Source organism: Ziziphus jujuba, chromosome 6, assembly GCF_031755915.1.
Source record: "Ziziphus jujuba cultivar Dongzao chromosome 6, ASM3175591v1".
Taxonomy (NCBI): Eukaryota; Viridiplantae; Streptophyta; class Magnoliopsida; order Rosales; family Rhamnaceae; genus Ziziphus; species Ziziphus jujuba.
In genome coordinates, this window is record NC_083384.1 from 15,861,477 (window position 1) to 15,877,726 (window position 16,250).

Sequence of the window (16,250 nt, forward strand, 5' to 3'; positions counted from 1 at the left end):
CTGGTGATAATAAGCTTAATCATCACTCTCGAATATGACTCGGTCATTGACATCTTGTCTTGCAAAAAATTGGAGCTGAATTCAGAAAAATAAAGTCCACCAATAAGTCCGGAACGATAAAAAACATTAGGTTTGACTCTTCTCGGGTCAAAATCTGAATCTTCAAAAATTGAGACCAAAGTGCAATTTCCAAAAGTTTTAGATCAAATTGCAAATACCAAAACTTCTGGGAACCTAAAAATACCGAAAATACAGGGGTATTTTTGCCATTTTAGAAAAGTCATGGACTAGTGCTGACGTGGTTGATGATGTGCCGACCGGATGATGTGGCACGGCTCAGCTCTTGGCTCGGATGGAGGCTTAGATCGGCTCTTCCCAAATCTTGGCTCAGCTTTAGTGCGGCTTGGCTCGGCTTGAAGGTGCGTGAGAGTTGACTGGCGCATGAAAAACCTACAGAAAACTTTGATGGCGCGTGGGGGCGCGTGAGACGTCGGATGGCGATCCGGTTGGGCTCGTTCGTCTCGGTGAGATCTATCTTCTGATATGCTCAAATATTTTGTTTGAGCTCTTCGACGGCGAACCCTATATTCCAACCAAGCTCTGATACCATTTGTTATGATCTTTGATCACCAAAAACACACAAAACCAATACAGAAAAATAAAGAGAGACAAAAGGTATGAAAATTGAGAAGAAAAAAATGCATTATAACTATAAAATTTATACAACAAAAAATTTTTCTCAGCCTCTTTCAAAAACCTGTATTTTCTATGCTTTGTGTTATGTGATCCAAGACTGAAAATAAGCATTTATTCATAATGCTTTCTTTAAGATTTCGAGGGTTGAAACCCTATTTGACTTGGACTTTAGGAGATAAAAGGCTGGACCCCCACAAAAATTACATAAACTAAACATGAATAAATGATTTTTTAAATTATTAATGCTGAAAGCATTTGAGTTCAAGATCATGATAAAAAAAAAGGAAAAAAGAAAAAAAGGCAGACTTAAGCTTTGTCATTAGATTACTTAAAAGGAAAACTCAGTACAAATCAATAACTTCACAGGTATTATGTTATATATGTGAGTTTATAAATTGGTAATGTTTATGTTTTTGGTTTTCAAATTTTTTTTTTCTTGAAGGTTTTACTTAGTTATGCATACTAACTTGTACCTTAAATAATAGCTAATTACGCGTCTTATCTGAGATAGTTATTTTGTTCATACTCTATACTTGACTATGGACCATCTATCGTCTTTTAAAGTGGAATGCTTTATTATTATTAACTGGGCTATTTGGAATCTGACGTAATGCAAAATAATAAAGTCAAAGATAAAACTAGATGAGTTTCTTCTTGATGGTATATCAAATACTCGTAGGGAATACAAATGAAATTTCTTGGTAGTAACAAGGGAAAGTAATGCCCAAAAGAGAGGATGAAATTTGAATTCCTCCAAAGCCTAATGAATTGAAGACTAATATGGATGGGACATAAGCATGGCTTTATAATCCCTGTTTGATGCATAAAGCCATGCGTATGTGGCTATTAAGAACAAGGAAAGGGAGCTTATGGTTGCAATGTCTAAACCAAAAAATGGACAATTTTCTCCGCTAGCAACACAGCTTATGGGTATAAGAGTAGGACAATGTTGAGATGGCAGTATTGTTGAGAAGTGATAAGATTTTTTAAGTGATGAAGATTCCTATTTCTATTCAAATTGATTTTTGGTAGAGGATTTAAAAGTCAAGCTAGCTAGTTTGGGTAGTTTTAAATGTGTCTCCTTTAGAACATGGTCTAGGCCATGGATCTTTTTGTCCATTTGGTTTTGAATTCAGTTTTGAATAATATTTGTGAAATGTTTCCTTTCAAAAAAAAAAAAAAAAAAAAAAGTTTCTCACCTAACTATAATTTTAAAGAAACTAGCTAGAAAACTAAAAAAAAAAAAAAGAAAAAAAAAAGGAAACATAAATAACAAATGAAAAATCATTTCAACTAGTTTATAAAATAAGACTCATATATTTATTATGATGAGTATTAGTGGTAGTCATTTATTATTCATATGTGCTTAATTTTCCAAAACGAAAATAAAAAAACTAAAAACATAAACGTTATTAAGTCTGTAGATTTCTCCTTGAATACTGTGTCATTAAAGAAAATTTATTATGAGTTTAAAATTCATAAAGTGAATAGTAATTCAATAGTAACTAATGAGAACCTTAACTCATAAGTTTCTATCTAATAGTAACTTTTTAATAATCATGAGATGAAATTGGGAATGACAATGACCACAAGAATACATTTAATAACGAACTTACTACTCTTTTCAATGGTGATGTAAACGTAATACAAAAAAATCTACTAATTAAACAAAGATTATAAGATAATATATTAAAAATATTTAATGATAATTTAACATGCAAAGCCTATGCATTTCAACCAATTGTCAATCAGCTTTAAATTATGGTTTAGAAAGCTACTTCCTACCGACATATTTAACATTAAAAAAATAATATTTACTTTTGGCCCTGTCACTTTATCCATTTGGCTTTCGGTGATCCATTTTTTGTGAGAAAACAGACGAAAATTCTATTCACCAATTAATTTATATAACACTTTCTTTCCCCGCCAGTAAGAATCAATGTTTAACTCAGTCCAATTCCGTGATTAAATACAGTATGTATTTGACCTCCATCTGTACGGTCAATATTCATCGGATCTACATTAAATTAGTCACGATGTGATACGCTATTGTGGTCTGTGGATTGCGATTTTGTTTGGGTCCCACTCTCTTAAGTTCGGCCGTTGGATGCTTTGTCATCTGACGTCGTCTGTCGCTAAAGGTAGCGACTAGGCGACATTCTACACCACGCAAAACATGGGCAATTTCGTAATTAAGGTTAACTGCCCTACCAACCGTTATACCGGGACCCACTGTAGTCGTCTACTGTGCTTCTCATTTGCTTACCAAATCACAAAGAATTTCGATCCACAAGCTCATCTAAGCGCGTGAGCAATTTTCAGTGCATATTGCAACTTTATATATAATTCTCAGTGTGTATGTATATATATATATATATATTTTTTTTTTTTCTTTTTATAGATGAACCGTTCAAATTCGATACTACAGTATAAAAAAAGTTAATAATTTTATTGAATTTAAAAATTTTAAGTGCACAAAAAAGCTTTTTATTAACTAAAAGTTCCACCCATTCACAAATTAAAAAAAAAAAAAAAAACTAAAAGTTCTACCCGAGACTACAGAATTGAAAAAGTTAAAAATTTGATTGAATTTAACAATTATAAGTGCACAAAAATGCTATTTATTAACTAAAAGTTCTCTGTCCATAAATATATCTAACAGTGTATATAAACACCGAAATGTGCATCGATTTCCCAAATTTTGGGCCCCTTGAAAATACAATACTGCCTTTTTATTTTTATATTTTTTTATTAAATTCTGATTCTTGGAATTCACGATCCAAGGGTAAATAACTTTTTTAACATTTTTTTTTTCTTTCTTTCTTTCACGCGTACATTTTTTGGTAAAATCTTAACACTCATATATTAAAGATAAAAGGACTAAACAAATATTTGTTTTTATCACCTAATATATATTTTTATGAAATGCCTATCTATATTAAATAATACAAACTTTAAAAACAAAATATTTAATAGAGTTGCATGCTTTTTTATTTTAAGAAAATCTTTTCACAATTTCAAACAATCTCTTGCACTCTCATTTTATATATATATATATATATATAATCATTTAAATAAAAAAAATATAAGATTATTTTATACAATATTTTTAATACACAAAAAATCCTAGATTTATACACTCTTCAACCAGGCTAAAAATACATTTTTTTCACAAATTCTTCACAACTCAAACACTACTCCATCGAAATTAATAGTTGTGTTTGGCCAACAAATTAGAAATGTTTCAAGTGAAATTAATAGTGATGAAACTTCATGAATTTTTTTTTATCAAAATATTTTAAATGAAACTAATAGTTATAAAAACTCTATTATATTATTCGCTCATGAGATGCTAAACATCTTTGAATTGTTCGTACTTTTAAATATATTTAAATTTATTTAATCTTATATTTTTTTATATTTTTTAAAAATTTATTTTTAATTTGTTTAACCGTAAACTTTAGACAACATTAAATATGTTCAATTATATACTTTATGCACAATTGCAAAATATTTAATTCACAACTAGGAAATAAATGGTAAAGTTTAGCAAACTACTATCCAAAATAATACGAACATTAGTAATCAAGAAGAATATTATTCTAGACTTCTTGACACATGTCGTTGATGAAAAACCAAAAAAAGAAAAGAAAACAAAAATTATAAAACAAAATAACTAATTAAAAAATGAAAAAGAAAAAAATAGATACATCTTACTCTCTTATGTTTATGAGCTACCATGATTTGGATAATCATTTTGTATACAACTTTAATTTACAGTGAAACATAAGTTAGATGAAAATATTTGAGAGGAATAATGAAAGTACATAAAAAGGCTATTAAAAAAGGTTTAATCTCTGATCCTATTTGGAATTAATAGTATACTGTAAAGTACTTTAAATATATATTATAAGTTAATCCTAAGCTTTTATTAAAAAAAAAAAAAAAAAGTTGACCGAAAGCTAGCAAATTTTTTGAACTACCAAATTTTTTAATTTCACGTATAACAAAAAAATTAATAAAATACTTTTTTTTCCAAAAAAAAAAAAAAAAAAGTTGACCGAAAGCTAGCAGATTTTTTGAACTACCAAATTTTTTAATTTCACGTATAACAAAAAAATTAATAAAATACTCTTTTTTTCCCAAAAAAAAAAAAAATAGTGGTCGACATGCCTCTGTGGGCTTGCCTATGTAAAAATTCTCTAATACGGGAATTTTCAACTTTATTAAATTAGAATTTTTACATGGTAAGTTTTAAAAGTTGCTAAATTATATTTTAGAATTTTAAATTTAAATTCCAATAAAGATAGATAATGTAACCAATGAATAAATTTTTACCCCATAAACATGTTAGATTTAAATAAATTAGAGGATTCCTGATAAGAGATAAATCTCTTATGATCTTCTTTTTGAAATTCTAAGATCCACAATTTTGTTTTCGCACACAATTATTCATTATAGGCTGTTGGTGTTGAAATTCTAAGATCCACAACTTTGTTTTCACACTTAAAATTCATTTGCAATGTGGTAGTTTTTTAAAATTAAATATAAAAGTTCTTTTATTTTATTTATTTTCTATTCCATATAATTTGATCTGAAAGAAAGTTTTGTATTTATTTTATTGATGCTCTTATATCTTCCTTCAAATTGATATCTTCTATATCTATAGAATTTACTATGTAATGGAACTAAAATTGATTGAAGTTGATATGGTAAAAAAAACAAATACAAAGAAAAAACATGTGCTTTTCTATATGTCTTTTTATTTTTTATTTTTTTTTGGTTAAGCTTTATATATGGAATAAAATACATATAAATGTTTAATAGCCCAACCCTTATCTTTATTAATAAAAAAGAACTTTAGTAATTTGTTTTAGGTTGTTGGTGTTGGATGATAAATTTATACTTGTTGCTCTGCATGAGAATTGAGTGGTAGGATTGATTGTTCCCCATGAGAATTAAGTGGTAGGGCTAATTGTTAAGGGTTTTGATCCATTCTTTAGATCAATATTAGGCTTGATTTAATTCTTAAGCTTATCAATAGGTAGATCATTATTCTTAAGATCATTATTCTCTTGATTTCTTTCGACTTATTCATCTTTTCCCATTATGTAGGCTCTTAGTTTCATTTTGCACTCATCTTGATTTTTAGGTGGAGCTATTGAGTTTTAAATTTATAATTTTTTTGATAGTTATTTTTGATATTAAGTTGAATTGTCACTTCTCTTAAAAAATTAAATTATTAGAAAATGAATCATTATTCCTTCTTTTTTTTTTTTTGAATACATTACTTAAATTACAAACTATCCAAATTTTTCATCTTCCGAATGATTCGAACTCGTATACTCATGGACACAAATAGGAATGCTCAACTACTGGAGCTAACCCGCTTCGTCGAATCATTATTCCTTTTATTAAATAGAAAATATTTAATCACTAAATAAAGTACTAATTAATATTTGAATTATCTCTAATTTTATAAACTTAGGAATTCCTCACTAAAAAATTCTTTTATATTTTTGTTTTTTTGGCAAGAGAGAATTATTATATATTTATATACGCAGGGTCATTATTATTATTTTTTAAAATTTAAATTTCGATTTGTATAAGAATATATATTTGTATTTTCTATAAAAACAAATATCTTTATATGTTATTATATTTTTATATATAAAAAATAATAATAAAATTGGTGAACGTTTCAGTTTCAGGCGTGAGACCAACGGAGATCCAGCGTGCGTCGGCAATTTATAGAAATCTCCAAACCGGGCATCATAGTAATGATGAGAATTGACTCCATTTATTAGTAGTACCCAAGTGTACAACAAACGAATACCCTAAAAACTTTAAAAAAACTCAAATAGACATGCGGGACCCACAAGGGAGTGCACATTGCCACAATTTTTCCAAATTCGGACAGTGAAAGTGATGAAGCCTGCGCGCACAGCCTCCTATCCTCCTTCCCATCCCCATCCCCTCCAAAAATTTTTAAACCTACGCACCCCGCGTGTCACATATGCGTAAGACACGGCGTTTCGTCCACTGTCCTGTCAGAATCAGTGTCTTTCGTGAGCGACAATTCGAAGCCTCGTATACGTGTCCTTAAAATTCTCTTACAATTTCATCTCTCTCTCTCTCTCTCTCTCTCTCTCTCTTTCTTTGGATTTTCTTTTTAAATATCTTTTCTGATTTTTTTTTTCCTTAAAGATAAAACAACGACTTTTTTTATTTTAGCTTTTGTAAGAATTTGTTAAGACTTTGAAAAAATTGCTTTTAGCTAAACAGTTTTTTTATTTTTACTTTTTGGCCTTTAGAATCTTGTCTTCTTCTACCGCCAACAACTTCTTTTTAACTCTTTAGGCTTTTGGTAGACTATTTTCTCTATAAATCTTCTCTCATCTGAGTTTTCTTTTCTTTTCCTTTTGGGTTTTTGAATTTGCGTTTTGATTTGTTCTTCTGTCGTTCCTATTTGCTTTTGGGATCCTTCTGTGTCATCGATCTTGGGTGTACTTATTTTCTTGGTAAGTTTGTTGATTTTGGGTGGTGGGGTTGAAATGGAGGAGAGGTATGAGCCATTGAAGGATCTTGGTTCTGGGAATTTTGGAGTGGCAAGGCTGGTTAGAGATAAGAAGACCAAAGAACTTGTTGCTGTCAAATACATAGAAAGGGGGAAAAAGGTAATTTTTTTCTTTAATATTTAAATTGGGGCACACTTGGTTTAGAAATATACTGATGTGTAAGATTTTAGGGAAGAAAATGAAAATTCAAGGTTCTGGTGTAAAAATCTCATAGGCAGTATTCATTGTGAATTTCTAATTGTTTTTAATGTCAGTGTTAAGCATGATTAGTTGATTCGTAGGTCTGGAAGAGAGTCATGATATATTCATTTTATTGTAGTTCTCTTGTTGGACTGCCCATTGACTTAATCACATTTTTGGTCAACAAAATAGCTTTTGCACTTATTTGTGTTTGGTTTCTACTTTTAGCTGTTATTTTGCCCACTGGATGAATATTTTGAGAGTTTTGCATGTTTTGCAATTGGAACTTTCTGAGTCTGTGAGTTTGGCCCTGAAAATTTCTATAGAATTTCGAGATGTAAATGATTAAAAAAAAAAAAAAAAAAAAGCCTTTTTGTGCATAAATGGAGGATAAAAAGATAATTGCTTCAAATTGATAGTCAAACTTGGTTCAGTTCAATCAAATGATAATCTAAGTAGACTGTAGTCTATTACTCCATGCAGATTTGTTGTGCTTTTTAAGTGGCTAAATGTTCAAGTTTTATGTGAGGAAAAGGTGAATTTTTTATTCACTTTCCTGGTGCAAATTGAAGTTCTGTTTTTTGTCCCACAAAAGATTCTTTTTCAGCATGGTTTATCGGTTTTTCTCGGCAGTTGATGTTCTGTAGTTCAAGCAGATTCTAGTTTAGTTCAAATCTGTCAAAAACTAGTGCGGCTTTACTGATGTTAAAAGCAAGATCTTTATAGAAGAAGTTAATTAGAATTTTAGGTATTTGGAATATTTGTGCTCCCCTAAACGTGTACTTCATATGTATTTCTTGTTTTTTTGGTTGTAGAAAGTAACAATTTTCTATGGATGTATTTGTTGTATCTTTATGAACATGATTTCTTCTATATGGGTTTCAGATTGATGAGAATGTTCAGAGAGAAATAATAAACCATAGATCCTTGAGGCATCCAAACATTGTCAGATTCAAAGAGGTAAGAAAATAGTATTCTGAATGTTTTGCTACACCGTAATCAAATCAATCAAGCTTGAAGATGGACCTAAGAGTTTGAATAAGGCAGGCTTTAACAAATCATTTTTGCTTGTAGGTCTTGTTAACTCCATCACATTTAGCAATTGTCATGGAATATGCAGCTGGGGGTGAACTGTTTGAGAGGATATGCAGTGCTGGTAGATTTAGCGAAGATGAGGTTAGTTTGCAAAATTTATTTTAGGTGCATTTTCCTCAATTTCTGTGCTTATGAAAATCATTCAAATTTATATTCATGCTGTGTTTGATGGGAATTTCCATTATGACAGGCAAGGTTTTTCTTCCAGCAGCTAATTTCTGGAGTCAGTTACTGCCACTTCATGGTATATTTTGAGTTGTCTTTCACTTTATGTGTGAGAAACTTATATGAATCTTTCCTTAACCAATCATTTTACTGCAGCAAATTTGTCATCGGGATTTGAAACTGGAAAACACGCTCTTGGATGGAAGTCCAACACCTCGGCTTAAAATATGCGATTTTGGTTACTCCAAGGTCAGTGATTTTCTCGTTTAAAATTATCAATATATTCAGTTGAAATTCAGGCAATTGTTATTTCTTAACTCTTTTTAATGTTTCACCATATGCAGTCTGCTTTATTGCATTCGCAACCCAAATCAACAGTTGGAACACCTGCATACATTGCTCCAGAGGTTTTGTCACGAAAGGAATATGATGGAAAGGTATTTATCATTTTCTACCTCATTTCCTAGCACTTATAGAAAGTTATATTGAAAACTAGACTTTGTTAGTTCTGACTATCTAGTTTAGGTATATCACCACTATTGTTGATACGCTTTTTAGATCACTAAAACGGATCCCATGATCCCAAAATTTGCTTGCTAAGTTGGTAGAGCTTGTAGATTGCAGATGTATGGTCCTGTGGTGTCACATTATACGTGATGCTGGTAGGGGCATATCCCTTTGAGGATCCCGAAGATCCAAGAAATTTCCGCAAGACCATTGGGGTGAGTTTCTCATCTCAAATTTAATTTGGAAACTTATGGTAGTTTCCATCACAACTAATTTGTTCGAAAATCTGGAACAGAGAATTATGAGTGTTCAGTACTCTATACCCGACTATGTACGTGTTTCTGCGGACTGTAGGCAGTTACTTTCTCGTATATTTGTTGCCAATCCTGCCAAGGTACTATTCACCCCCTTTTAAAGTAACCTTTGGTTGGTTATTTCAGTTCATTTTGAACAATTATCTTCTGATGAAATTGTTTCCTATCATATAAAGATATAAAAAATGCTGTCAAATGCCATCAACATTTGGAGTAATCTTATTTTTTTCTTGCCTTTGACTAACAATTTTCATCCCTGATCATATCCTTGCAGCGGATAACAATCCCGGAAATAAAACAGCATCGTTGGTTTCTGAAAAGCTTACCAAAAGAGTTAGCTGAAGTTGAGAGAACAAACTATGCAGAATTAGAAAACAAGCAACCAATACAAAGCGTCGAAGAAATAATGCGCATAATACAAGAGGCGAAGTTGCCTGGTGAAGGATCAAAGAGCAGTGGCAAAAGTACTGCTGGAACATCTGACACTGATGATATTGAAGCTGATGTGGAATCTGAAGTTGATGTCAGTGGGGATTATGTTGGAGTTTGAGCTTTTTAGAGATAGTTTAGAGATGGGTTTTTGTTTCGAGTTTGTTTACATAATACTTCAAGAAAAAAAAAAATTTCTGAAATCAAAGATGTTGATCACATTTGTAGAATAGACTGTCATAAATATGTGTACAAGTTACAAAGTGATTTGAAACAGCCAATATCAGAGTGGGGATTGATTTACTGAAGTTATAATGCACAGAGATTTTTATATGTTATATAAGGAATATGTTTCTTAATTGTTTTGTGAAAATAGGGCTTCCATTTTTTGTTATTGTTTAGAGTAGTTGGAACTTAAAATTTTAGCTCTGAAATATGAAATCCTGATTCAGGAACAGAAAAGAGCAGAGCTGTGGAAGTTGCAATGTACTGTCCCAAAAAAAAAGATAGAATGCAAAGGAATCTGAAAATACGGTGTCGTTTGGATGAAATCCTGATTCGGGAACAGAAAAGAGCAGAGCTGTGGAAAATGCAGTGTACTGCCCAAAAAAAAAAAAAAGAAAAAAAGAAGAAAAAAGACAGAATGCAAAAGAATGTGAAAATACGGTGTCGTTTGGAAGCAAACGCAGAGTAAAATGAAACGGTCGAAAAAATAGGTGATCCATTTGGTAGCCAATGCTTCGGGGGATTTGAACCCGACGTGAATCGAACACGCAACCTTCTGATCTGGAGTCAGACGCGCTACCATTGCGCCACGGATCCGAGTTAGCAGCACTAATACACTGATTATATAAATTTGAATTTTAAGGTTGGGAGGACAAAAGCTCTTGCTGGGTTCGGGATGTCGATCATATTGTATTTTCTTTTTCTGAATTTCAAATTTTATTATATTATTAGTGCAATAGATCTAAATATAAACAATAGACTAAAAATTTAAATAACTAGAATTTTTAATGTTTAACATTTTAAAGTATCATATTTAAGCATCTAATTTTTACATTTCAATTAAATTGAAATTATGTAATAATATTAGTTGTCAATTTATTATTTCACCATTCAATTTTCATCCGGTTTTATATAATATGCTAAGAAAATTAAAAAAAATTGTATATGAAGCGAAATTATATATAAAAAAAAGAAAAGAAAAGATGAAAAGTAAAAATATAATGGTAACCATGTAAAACTTTCCAAATACAATAATTATGAAATCATCCCTGCTATATTATGAAAATATAATGACGCCTAATTGTTATCTCATATACAAAAGATAAATATGGCTTATTTTTATTTTCAGTAAATGTTTTTGGTAGAAAAAAACTAGTTTAAAATTATTTTTCATTGATTTCCCTTATTTAAAACTACAAAACCATTGGAGTCTCTAGTGTGGGCATGCCACCTTTAATTTGACTAGAGTAATGAAAAAAATTAGCAAACCAGAAAACTATTATAGATTAAAGCACAAGAATATACCCTGAAAGATTGTTGTGTATAGAGATTTGGGAATTGTCCTTTCTATCTTTTGGAAGATCCTTTTATATACAAACAAAATATAAAAAACAAGATTTTTACTTGATATCTAGATAAAGAAACAACAATAAAACAAATAAATAAAACTAGATAAGGTAGAGACTAAATTCTATCTACATTTTGAACTAAATTCGTTTTTTATCCAAATATTTTATTTTGATGAAAAATGTGAATTAAACAAGTATATATCCGCATTTGAGAAATGATATACACAAGTAAAAATCACTAATATAAAGAGAATAGGACTTGATGCATGAGATTCACATGTTCAATTCATATGGTTGAGGGAAGATTTTAATTACGAGGGAGGGAAGGAGGATTTATATTATGTGTACAAATTAGTTAAGGAAAAGGAAAGGTAAAATTTTACCTTTTTTGGAAATTGACAGGACAACAAGAAAGGACGTTATAAGGTCACATTTATTCTCCAAGCAGTTGATAAAACCACACAAATCCTTAAATATTTTTGCATTTTCAAGCAACCACTCTTCCTCAAAAGTCCAAACCCACTTGAAAATATAAACTAAGGGCAATTTCCCAATTAAGTTTTTTTATTTCTTTTTTGGATAAGACCCAATTGAGTTTAGTGGATGAAATCTTTCTATGCTTCTTCAAGATAATTTTCCAAGAATTCCTAATCCTCAATATTGAAGGAAAAAAAAAAATTGTATATATTTTACGAGAATTCTAAACTACAAAGAATGAGGCAAATTGAGAACCTTTTGAAAATGTTTTTATGAGTCCAGGTACACATTTTATCCACTTAACAGTACCTCTAAAGGTACTCTCCAAAAGGAGAGTATATTTTGTCAACTGGACAACTCTTATTATACTCTTCAATTTGTTCCTTTATTTATCATTCCCTATAAATCATTATATGATTTTTTTTTTTAAATGTAATTTACCCGCCGTTTATTATATTGCCTATTGTTTTCTGCTCCTCCATTTGGCCTCTATTTCTTTAATTTTTTTTTTTTGGGGTAAAAATCCATTGAGCCTGTCCGATGTTGTATTGGAAGTTGTAATTATTAAATGAAAGCTAAAATAGTTATTCAAATAAAGAAAATATTGTATATGTTTATCTCTCCACTGTAATTACTAAATGAAAGTTACAGTAGCTGTTCAAATAAAGAGGCTACTGTAAATGATTTAGCTTGCTGAAGTAAATTCATGAAAACGAGAGAAAACTAGCACCTGCGTTTGTAGTCCAACGGTTAGGATAATTGCCTTCCAAGCAATAGACCCGGGTTCGACTCCCGGCAAACGCAATTTCTTTGTTTTTCTGCAACATTTCCTCTTTTGTGCTTAAACTACCTCTTTGCCTGCAAGTTGGCCTATAGAGTTAGAAACTTAATTCAAAAAAGAAAACTTTTTGTCAAATGGAACAGCAGTAGTTGGCATTACAGCAACCAAAGTCTACACTTTCCCAAGTCCACAAGAGGGGCTAAGTCAAAGTTGGCATTAACCAAAGAGAGAGATTTTGCTATGATTGTATTGTCTTTGCTTTCTTGTAGCATTGTGCTTTTCCACCTAACTTTCTTTATTTGCAATTTCAAAGTCAATTTTTTGCAGGGTTTTGTCTGAAGCTAATTTCAAAGAAAACCCATAAAAGAGAGGAAATCACAGGGAAACTTCCATATATTCCCTCTTTTACCAAACTTGACCAGTCCTACTCAAAATTCTTTTGTATTTGCTTCAAATATTATATCTTACATTATATTTAAATTTGTGGAACTTGTTCTCTTTCAATTTTTTTGACATTGTGGAGAAACCTTGCAATCTCATAAATCATTTTTATAAGTTTTTGATATATTATATTATATCTTAATTAAATCCAAAAATTATAGTGAATTATTTTGATAAAGTTACTATTTTTTTAAATAATGATACAATCTGTCAGATTTGAATCTTTTCAAACCACCATTATTTATATGCTCATAAATCCGATTTGTATTTAGAATTTAAAATTTCTCAAAATTGAAACCAAAATGTAGGGAAAACCATGATCCATTCACTGGCATATATATATATATATATATATGTATATATTCCTCGGTGTATAGGCAAAAAGCACAAACTCTTTAGTGCACCAACCACTTCACGTATGAACAGAACATTGAAAGGAATCGAACCTAATAGACAAGACTATTGAAAGTCAAAAAGAAATTATGAACAAAAATAAACTATAAAAAAAGGCACCTTGTGCAGGCGTGGAATATCAAATCAAAGGGTATATGTGTATATATGTATATAATATATATAGCCTTTCCCTTCCTTCTATAAATATGTCTCAAACTCTCAATTAGGGTCTTTGTAGTGTGGAGGAAAAATTTTACATAAGGAAGAAAAATTAAAAAAAATAAAAATAAAAATGAAGGGCGTTGTAGGGTCATGGGCACTGGTGGTGCTGGTGATGGTGGGGATGTGGGCGGTGGAAAAGGCCGGTGGTGCGCCGAGTGCGGCGGAGTGCAAAGAGGAGAGGAGACTAGGTGTGAATGCATGCAAGCCGGTGGTTTATGGGAAGCAACCAACAGCAGAGTGTTGCCAGAGGGTAAGAGTGAGCCATGTTGAATGTGTTTGCCCTGTTATCACTAGGAAATTGGCAGCTCTTATCGATCTCAACCGTGCCATTCGCCTTATCCAAGGTTGCGGTCGCACTGTCCCCAGGCACTTCAAGTGTGGCAGTAAGTCTCCCTATATCTCAATTCTCTTACATTTCTGTTTTTATATGTCACAGCTTGTGAATTTTTTGCTAACCATGGTTTTACATGACTATGATAGTGATTGGACAGTTGTTACAACAAACATCGTTGGTATGTGAACCAATTATAGAATGCCACACATCATTCATGAAAAGTCACAAATGGTTACATAAAACACAACTATTTATTTATTTTTGGATCTTAATGTGTGTGTATATATATATATATTTGGTTATGGAAGAGATATGGGTATTTGCCACTTGACTGTGTTTGCATAGACGCATCCGCGAAATTGAAAGTATGGAAAAACTGGAAAGATGCATCTTTGTTAGATAGAAGTATATATTTTATTTTGTTTTGCAGGCATCACCACACCATGAAAGATTGGACTTGAGTGGATGGCTGCTGCCCTTTTCTTGGCTACTATTTTTATGATTTCTCTTTATATATATATATATATATATATTTTTTTTTTTTTGGGGGGTGCAAAACTTATTATTAGATGTTACAAATGGATGGATTATGAATCATATTTAATTCTAGTTAGTCCCGCAATGTGTTCTATTGATATCCTATAATGTTCTCTATGTGTGGCCATGCTTTGTTTAAAATAGATACATTTGGGGCTTCTTTTATATTGTATAAGCTATTGGGATTCTATCTTTAATAATAGTATTAAAATCACAAGTTTATTTATCAAATTTCGAATATTTATTAAAGTAACATTATTTTATTGAGTTCATTTATTTATGTAGGTAGATTATATTAATTTATCAGCCATTAATACATTGTTATATCAGCTGGAATTCAAAAATTTTGTAAACAAATTTGGCGAGTTATTAGAGTCCAAATGTTGAACTTACTTAAAGTATACAGTATTTTGGAGAAAATAAAAAAAAAAAGAATAAAATTTCGGTTTGGAAATAAAATTGATTAGAATAACTTGGTAACAAAATTTATTGAATTTAACTGGTTAATTAATGACTCTGCTTTATGTCATAGGTTAAGGTTTATGCAATTTTGGATAATTTTCAAAAGATCATGCTGCAATTTTCAAGTTTGGCAGTAAGGCCCTTAAGCTAATTTCCTTCGCTTTCTGTGTCTTTGCACCTGCGAAGAGCATTGATGTTTGTATGTCACAGTAGCTTTATGAATTTTCACTAATCATGATCATATTTACAATATGTAATTGGACAACTGTATAACTGACATTGTCTGTATACGAACCAATTATGGTATGTTTTATGGTATGTCATGTCATTCATGAAAATTCACAAATAAATACATAAACAATTATTAAAGTGGCTTTTTCTGAAATGGTTAGTTTTTATTTATTTATTTATTTATTTCTAATTATGTTTAATTGATTTATTTAAAATGTTATTTATTTATTTTTGAATCTAAAATTTTCTTTTATAGAAGAGATGAGTAATTGCCATTGGACTGTCTTTGCATACACGCATCTATGAAACTAAAAGTATGAAAAAACTGTAAAAGGTTCATTTTTGTTGGATAAAAGTATTTATATTTATCTTTGCTTTGCAGGCATCACTACACCATGAGAGGTTGGACTTAACAAGATGGGCTGCCTTTTTCTTGGCTACTATTTTTATGATTTCCCTAATTTATGTTTTTCTTTTTTGTTAGATGCAACAAAAATGGATGGACTATGAATTATATTTAATTCTAGTTAGTCCTACAATGTATTTCATTGCTATGTTATAATGATCTCAATATGTGGCAGTGTTTGTTGTATACACATTAAGGGCTTTTTTTATATATATAAACTATCACAATATATCTTTTATAATAATATTTTAAAAAGTTCCAATTTTATTTATCAAATTTTGAATACTCAAGAAAATAGCATTTCATTATTTTATTGAGTTCATTAATTTATATATATATATATATATATATATTTAAAAAAAAACATTAATTTATGGAGTTAGATTATATTAATTTTTCAATCACTAGTACATTGCCTTAATAGTCGG

The 16,250-nt window shown here is 30.4% G+C and overlaps 2 protein-coding genes and 2 non-coding genes across 5 annotated transcripts; 3 read left to right on the forward strand and 1 right to left on the reverse strand.

Moving 5' to 3' along the window:
• Positions 1 to 6,958: 6,958 nt before the first annotated feature.
• LOC107403308 (serine/threonine-protein kinase SAPK3) lies at positions 6,959 to 10,337 on the forward strand. Its single transcript, XM_016010191.4, has 9 exons — positions 6,959 to 7,373; positions 8,340 to 8,414; positions 8,529 to 8,630; positions 8,740 to 8,793; positions 8,871 to 8,963; positions 9,059 to 9,151; positions 9,332 to 9,436; positions 9,517 to 9,615; positions 9,810 to 10,337. Exons 1-9 carry the CDS (start codon positions 7,251 to 7,253, stop codon positions 10,083 to 10,085), a joined length of 1,020 nt encoding a protein of 339 aa, XP_015865677.1. The 5' UTR covers positions 6,959 to 7,250; the 3' UTR covers positions 10,086 to 10,337.
• Positions 10,338 to 10,714: 377 nt separating this feature from the next.
• TRNAW-CCA (transfer RNA tryptophan (anticodon CCA)) lies at positions 10,715 to 10,786 on the reverse strand. Its single transcript has one exon. It is a non-coding gene; the product is annotated as a tRNA-Trp (tRNA).
• Positions 10,787 to 12,747: 1,961 nt separating this feature from the next.
• On the forward strand, positions 12,748 to 12,819 carry TRNAG-UCC (transfer RNA glycine (anticodon UCC)). Its single transcript has one exon. It is a non-coding gene; the product is annotated as a tRNA-Gly (tRNA).
• A 1,004-nt stretch (positions 12,820 to 13,823) lies between these two features.
• Positions 13,824 to 16,066, forward strand: LOC107405204 (uncharacterized). Of its 2 annotated transcripts, none has more exons than XM_016012223.4 (2): positions 13,824 to 14,235; positions 14,617 to 14,954. In XM_016012223.4, exons 1-2 carry the CDS (start codon positions 13,923 to 13,925, stop codon positions 14,631 to 14,633), a joined length of 330 nt encoding a protein of 109 aa, XP_015867709.1. In that variant the 5' UTR covers positions 13,824 to 13,922; the 3' UTR covers positions 14,634 to 14,954. The 2 variants fall into 2 exon arrangements, with proteins under 2 accessions (XP_015867709.1, XP_015867708.1); XM_016012222.4 differs by lacking the exon at positions 14,617 to 14,954 and adding an exon at positions 15,799 to 16,066 and having other exon boundaries at positions 13,829 to 14,235.
• The last annotated feature ends 184 nt before the right edge of the window (positions 16,067 to 16,250 follow it).